Consider the following 7347-nt stretch of genomic DNA (forward strand, 5'->3'; position numbering starts at 1 on the left):
ATCTAAACTAGTGATTGGTCGTATATAGGGAGAGGCTGTCCTTCCACTGTATGCGTTCCCAGACCATGACTTTATGTTTCTCCAATCTGGATAGGCCAGGCTAGCCTGACCTCGTCAGATCTCAGAAGCTAAGTAGGGTCAACCCTGGCAAGTATTTGGATGGGAGACCTCCAAGGAATGCCAGTGTCGTGACGTGGAGGCAGGCAATGGCAAACCACCTCTGAACGTCTCTTGCCTTGAAAACCTCAGCAGGGGTCACCATAAGTCAGCTGTGACTTGACAACACAACAATAACAACAACAACCCCAGTTTTACAGCAATGAATATTTGTTGGGGGAAAGGAGACAGATCTTTTCAAATAGATAAGATATAAGTAATAACACATGAAGCTGCAGCAGCACCATCCTGCCTGTGTTCCACAGCACCTAATATAATAGGCATGCTCCTCTGATCCTGCAGAGAATAGGTATGCATCATGACTAGTATCCATTTTTACTAGTAGCCATGAATACCCCTCTCCTCCATGAACATGTCCACTCCCCTCTTAAAGCCTTCCAAGTTGGTAGCCATCACCACATCCTGGGGCAGGGAGTTCCACAGTTTAACTATGTGTTGTGTGAAGAAATACTTCCTTTTATCAGTTTTGAATCTCTCTCCCTCCAGCTTCAGTAGATGACCCCGCTTTCTAGTATTATGAGAGAGTATTTAACTGGAGATGCCGGGAATTGAACCTGGGACCTTCTGCATGCCAAGCAGAGGCTCTACCACTGAGCCACAGTAACCGAGCTGGGAGGAGAGGCAACACTGCCCCAACACTTTTACAGAATCAGCAGTATTTGTGCGGCGGGTTAACCGCAATCCTCACACCTGCTCACCTTTGTGACATGCAGGGCCTCAATGTTGTTCTCATACTGTGCCGTCAGCAAAGAGAGGTCACCGTGGATCTGGGCCTGGAACTCCTTCTGGGTCAGCAGGATTCTCAGCATGGGGCCCAGCACCTTCAGAATGGCCAGCTTGACCTGCCAGTATGGGCAGAAAGGGGTGATGGCCGGGGGTGGGGGGTGGGGGTTTGTGATTGCTTTATAGCCCCAAACCTTATAACCTTAAAAAGTGTTTCTCTCGGACCAGAACCAATGGGTTGAAATTAAATCAAAAGAGTTTCCATCTAGACATTAGGAAGAATTTTCTAACAGTTAGAGCGGTTCCTCAGTGGAACAGGCTTCCTCAGGAGGTGGTGAGCTCTCCTTCCCTGGAGATTTTTAAGCAGAGGCTAGATGGCCATCTGTCAGCAATGCTGATCCTATGACCTTAGGCAGATGATGAGAGGGAGGGCATCTTGGTCATCTTCTGGGCACTGGGTGTGTGTGGGGGGGAGGTAGTTGTGAATTTCCTGCATTGTGCAGGGAGTTGGACTAGATGGCCCTGGTAGTCCCTTCCAACTCTGTAATTCTATCATTCTCTCTCTCTGTCTCCATTCAGGGAACCCTGGGTAGATGGCATGGCCACTCCACCCCCCCTTCAGAGTACCAGTCCTACCTGGTTGGTGTTTTACCTGGATGTCGCTCCCTGGCAACCAAGAGCGGGTGATGCAGGCATAGAATGGGAGAAGATAGGTGGAGAACTGCTGGACACTGAGGCGGGGGTGGGAACTCCTCTCCCAGCTCCGCAGGTAGATGCGAATTGCCCCACATATCTGTTCCAGGGCTTGGGGGGTGGGCAAGGAGGAGGAGGAAGAAGAAGGGTTGGTTTTTATATGCCGACTTTCTCTACCACTTAAAGGGGACTCAAACCGGCTTACAATCACCTTCCCCTCCCCACAACAGACACCCTGTGAGGTAGGTGGGGCTGAGAGAGCTCTAAGAGAGCTGTGACTAGCCCAAGGTCACCCAGCCAGCTTCACGTGAAGGAGTGGGGCAACCAACCCAGTTCTCCAGATTAGCCTCTGCCGCTCATGTGGAGGAGTGGGGAATCGAACCCGGTTCTCCAGATCAGAGTCCACCGCTCCAAACCAAAGGAGGGAACAGACAGAGGGCAGACCTAATTAGTATCAAGCAGAAATTCAGCAAACTTGTCGAGTGGTTAGGCAGCGGCTTTGGGACCTGCTGAGCTTTGCAACACTCACCCATGCAGAGGGCCCTGCGCCTCCTGCCGTCTTCCATCCAGCGCATGGTGGTTTGCAGGGTAGTGAGGGTGATGCCCAGGAAGGGGACGCAGCCATACACTGAAAAAAAGAGAGCTGGCAGGTAACTGAAGCAGGAAGCAAGAGGCCCCTTGCGCATCAGGAACGGGACTCTTTCGCCTGGTTTTTAGCAAAGGCCCTGCGCCCTATGCAGGCCATGCATAAAAGGAAAGGGAATGCCCCCCACCTTAATTCAGGCGAAAGAAGCTGCTTCGGCTCTTAGAAGTTTCAGCAGCCCTTTGATTGTCCGTACCCTCTGGCCCTCTGCATTCAGGATTGCTTCCCTACCTGCCAGTGGGCAGATCAGAGGGAGAAGTAGGAATGCCATGTGTCCAGAGACTGCATCACTGGGTGAGTTTGGGAGGGTTGAGGAAAAGAGGAAGAGCCCCCGTGGCGCAGAGTGGTAAGCTGCAGTACTGCAGTCAAAGCTCCACTCACGATCCGAGTTCGATTCCTACAGAAATCGGTTTCAGGTAGCCGGCTCAAGGTTGACTCAGCCTTCCATCCCAGTGTTGGATCTTGAGGGGGGGGATCTTGGGGGGCAAGCGCTCCGGGCGTGAGGAGGTGGGGGGGGGGACATTGGTGCAGGCATGAAGAAGAGCGCCGCTGCCATGGTGCAGCACAGGCACAGCTGCCCGCCCACGGTGTGATTGGTGCATGCGCAGCGCCCAGCATTTAGCCACCCACCCTTCCTCATCACACACCCTGTGCCTACAACAGCTGCACGTGAGGCCGGGGGCAGGCAAGCATGTGGTGGCGTCACAGCGAACTCCCTTCTGGCCACCAGCACCTGGCTCCAGCGCAGGTGCGCATGGCACCCTCTCCCTTTGTCCCCCCTGCCCTGGGCGCTCCTTGCCCCAGTTCCGTGCCTGTTTCATCCTTCTGAGGTTGGTAAAATGAGTACACAGTTTGCTAGGGGTAAAGTGTAGATGACGGGGGAAGGCAATGGCAAACCACCCCGTGCTTGCACAGGGGACTATTTCTACCTTTAGGAAAAAAAGGAGCATCCTGCCATTCCCTCCCCCTCCCTCCCTCTGCTTCCCGCCATTCTACCGTTGCTGGCGGCCATCTTGCCCAGGGTGAGGAGGAGGAACTCGTCGGGTTGTGCAAAGGGCCTGAGTTGCCTCTGAAGCTCTGTCATGATGGGGTTGAAGTGATGGCGGGCAAAGGTAGCCAAGGTGCTGCTGGCGGCCACCTGGAGCTCACGTGGGACCCCTCGCTGGAGAAGAAGGCAGGGGTCACCAAAAGCAACAGGCCATGGGGTGCCAGGAAAAGGGGCAAAGAGAAGGGGGGCGGGATGGCGGCAGGGAGCAACAGCCTCAGAACTGGTCTGCAACACCCTGTGCTCAGTCCTGGATAAGGTGAGATGACACAGTCGAGAGTGCCTTCCAAGCATGTGCAGACTGCTTTCCTCTTTCCTATGTGTGTGCATTAAGTGCTGTCAAGTCGCTTCCGACTCATGGCGACCCAATGAATCAAAGTCCTCCCAAATGTCCTATCTTTGACCACCTTGCTCAGATCTTGCAAATTGAGGGCCATGGCTTCCTTTATTGAATCAATCCATCTCTTGTTGGGTCTTCCTCTTTTCCTGCTGCCCTCAACTTTTCCTAGCATGACTGTCTTTCCCAGTGACTCTTGTCTTCTCATAATGTGACCAAAATACGATAGCCTCGGTTTAGTCATTTAGTCCCTTTCCTACGGGGAAAACTTCAGCCAGTTCTCAGATATTTGGGGTTACAGGAAAAGGCTTGCAAGGAAGACAGTGAGACTTCCAGCCACCCTCAAGATTCAGTCCATTTTTCTGTGCATGTTAGGAAAAGAGAATCCCTCCTGCTAGACATAGTCTGTCCCCCATTTGAAGAAGGGAGCTCTGATTCTCAAAAGCTGATATCCCAAAAATCATCTTTGTCTCTAAGGTGCTACTGGACTTGATTCTAGCTCTTCTACTGCTGACCAACATGAAACTATGTCTGACAAAGGGAGCGTTGACTTTCCAAAGCTTATACCCTGAAACTCTTGTTAGTCTCAGGGTTTTTTTTTGCCGTCAAGTCACATCTGACTTATGGCGACCACTGGTGGGGTTTTGGTGGTATTGCTATCAGTGGGGAATAGAGAGGTAGGGTTGCCCGATCCAGGTTGGGAAACTCCTGGAGATTTGGGGATGGAGCCTGGGGAGGGCAGGGACCTCAGCAGGGTACAATGCCACAGAGTCTACCCTCTAAAGCATCCATTTTCTCCAGGGGAACTGATCTCTGTAGTCTGAAGATGAGCTGTCATTCCAGGGGATCCCCAGGTCCCACCTGGAGGCTGGCGTCCCTAATGGTAGCCTATTGTAGCAGAACAAAACAGAAGTCTGGAGGCACCTTAAAAAACTAGCAACACTTATTCCAGTGTGGGCTTAATGACCTCTGACTCACGAAAGCTCACACTGGAAGAAATGTTAGTCTTTAAGGGGCTACCAGACATGCAAGCCTGGTGATGCCAAAAAATCCCTGAAAAAAAAACCTCAGCAAGCAAGAAATGCTGCTGCACCCTCACCTCTGGAGATGCTCTCAGCTGCTTGGAGGCCACAAGGATTAAATCCTGCACCGGCTCCACTTCCAGGCCATGCTCCAGCATGGCCCGGAGGCTGTGGTACACAGCCACCTTCTGCCAGACCGAAACCTACAAGGAAGAGAAAACGCCTGAGTGGTGCCCCAGCATCACACATGGGGCCAAGATGGGGGCAGCGGTAGGCGCGGGGCCTGCCACCTTCTAGAGGAGCATCCACGAAGTGGTAGAGCACCTGCTTTGCACGCTAAAGGTCCTAACTTCAATCTGTGCCAGCACCAGCTGGCAGCCTGAAGCAGGAGGTTGGGTTGGGGGAGAGCAAACGTGGCTGGCATAGGAAGAGAAGCAGGGTTCCTTACTCCATCTTGCTGGAGTGTCACCACAAGGACCGGCATCACAGCCGCCGGTTGGACACGAGCTGCTTGCAAGATGTGAAGGACCGCCTCCTTCTGGTCTGCAGCCTCCGGTAGCTGCAGCAGGTGGTTGATGGAGCAGAGGAGGCCTGGGTGGAACAGGGAGGCAACGACCCATCAAAGGTGTTAAGAATAAGGCAGCATCGTGACATCAGTTCCACGGAGAAGCTCTCGAGCCCATGTGCTTATGAGTTGTAAGGTGGAACTCCCTCAAGTTTCTAGTCCTCATGGGCCGTGGGAAAAGGCTTGAAAGCGTCTGAGCAACTTCTGCTGAAATCTCAGACCTGGGTACGCACTGCTCAGAGGGGGCTTTAGGGACCTTGTCCTGGGAAGAAGAGGTTAAGCTATATGAATCTCTGATTCACACACCCCCTCCCTGGTGGTTGCCCAACCTTACTTCCACTGGAGGGTGCTTCTTCTTCAGCCATGCTCTCATGTTGCTTTTGTTTATCTTGTTATCTGGCAAGAAAAGAATACAAATGGGTGTTTTTGAAGCCAGGACTGGGTGCTACAGTAAGAAGTTTTTTCCCCCCGGTAGAGGCAATTTGTAACTTTAACATTGCTTCCATGATGAAGTTTGCACATTTCTATGCGAAACAGCCCCGGCTGTTTACTCAGTACATATTTCTTGTATCCTAGTACTGTTTCATTATGGTATATTGCTTATATTTGATGACCACTGAAGAAGACATGGTCGAAAAGCGTCTGGTCATGCATTTCTGATTTGTTTTCATGTTTTATGTATACAGAGGTCATGTATTTTGTTGGTCATGTATTTCTGATTTGTCTTCGTATTTCATATAGACAGAGATATTTTGTATTTTCTTCTCTGTATCGTTTCAATTTTAATGTATGTGCTGCCAAAGTGAGCACGTGTATTTATTTTTGATAATATACATTTATATATATTCTTTCCCTGCAATTTATTCTTTGGGTATTGATTTTTGTTGCAGCTGTTCCTTTTTGTTCTGTTCAGCCAATCCAACTCCCTGCCAATTCAGGAACTACAATTATAATATCCCTAACCAGTAGGTATCCAATCGATACTTAAAAACCTCCAATTAGGAAGAATCCAGATACTTGCTGTTACCATCTCTCTCACACATACACTCACTCTTTGCTCGAGAAAGGTCAGCGTCCCCAAAGATTTATCCACGGACATAGAGAGTCTGTGGCAATGCCATTAACCATGCTGGAGGTCCCACTAGCAAAACGCCAGGATGGAAGCTGCCAGCAATCCTTCATAGGCACAGTAGCCTGCCAGTCAGAGGCATCTGGGGAAAGGGCCAGGACCTTCTCTCCAGAATAGGCCTCTGCTTGCCAAGGCAAGGCTAGGAGCAAAGTTCTGTTCATTGTCAACAGGGTCACTTTGGGCTAATCCTGTCAGTTGAGTGAGGCCTCAGATCTCACCTTAAATAGGCCCCAAGTACCAGGTTCATCGGAGAGAGAGGCAGGACATGAAGTTTTCCAGTAGAACTGTGCCCAAGAGACCAAGGAAGGGAGCCCTTAGCCAATGGAACAGCAGCACTTAGAATGCTCTGTGACATCACTGGGAGGCAGATGGTACCCTGACCAAGTTGTACTAAGACACCTCCTTGAATACATGGCAACATCCAAACGGGGTGGACACAGGGATGTGTGATGTGTCCTGGAAGAAAGAAAGAAAAAGAGACTGCTCTTCTCAGAACACCCCCAGAGAGCAAGCTGTAGAGACCACAGGAAGCAGAAGTACTGATGCTCCAGATCCTGGAAACTAGACCTACAGGGGTAGTGGGGGTGCCATTCCCTGGCCTCTGCTAAGATCCCTATCCAGTCTGGGCTGGTGTGGAGGATCCACACAAACAGCAGAAGATTCAGAGGAGATCAAGAAAGACAATGCTATTTGTAAGAAATTGTGATTTTATTGAACACAACATTTTCTGATTGTGTGCAACCATACATACTGCTTTCTTCCATATTAAAAAGTTAATTAAAAGTACTTTAAAAAAAAAAAAAACCATGCCACTTAGAATGGCTGAAGGGACCCTGCTTACAGACAGGAAGGGGTGTGTTATGAGAACTCTGGGTGTGTGTGATTTCTCGCTGTTGAATCTATTATTTCACGAGGAACAAATTCTTCCATAGATCCACACAGTTAGAAAACACTACCGTTTTAAAGTACTCCTTGTCCTGTCCCACAAACAAGAATAAAAGACGCCTAGTACA

General features: G+C 50.3%; 1 protein-coding gene across 1 annotated transcript in view; it reads right to left on the reverse strand.

The window, feature by feature from the left end:
• LOC130491784 (maestro heat-like repeat-containing protein family member 2A) overlaps positions 1-5570 on the reverse strand; it is a 40442-nt gene extending 34872 nt beyond the window's left edge. The window contains exons 1-7 of the mRNA XM_056865576.1: positions 5540-5570; positions 5089-5231; positions 4718-4843; positions 3233-3398; positions 2123-2221; positions 1553-1704; positions 876-1019 (exon numbers count right to left, since the gene is read on the reverse strand). Coding sequence (XP_056721554.1) covers positions 876-1019; positions 1553-1704; positions 2123-2221; positions 3233-3398; positions 4718-4843; positions 5089-5231; positions 5540-5570 — 861 coding nt within the window. The remainder of the gene's footprint in view (positions 1-875; positions 1020-1552; positions 1705-2122; positions 2222-3232; positions 3399-4717; positions 4844-5088; positions 5232-5539) is intronic.
• Positions 5571-7347: the final 1777 nt, after the last annotated feature.

Source organism: Euleptes europaea, chromosome 19 (assembly GCF_029931775.1).
Source record: "Euleptes europaea isolate rEulEur1 chromosome 19, rEulEur1.hap1, whole genome shotgun sequence".
Lineage (NCBI taxonomy): Eukaryota > Metazoa > Chordata > Lepidosauria > Squamata > Sphaerodactylidae > Euleptes > Euleptes europaea.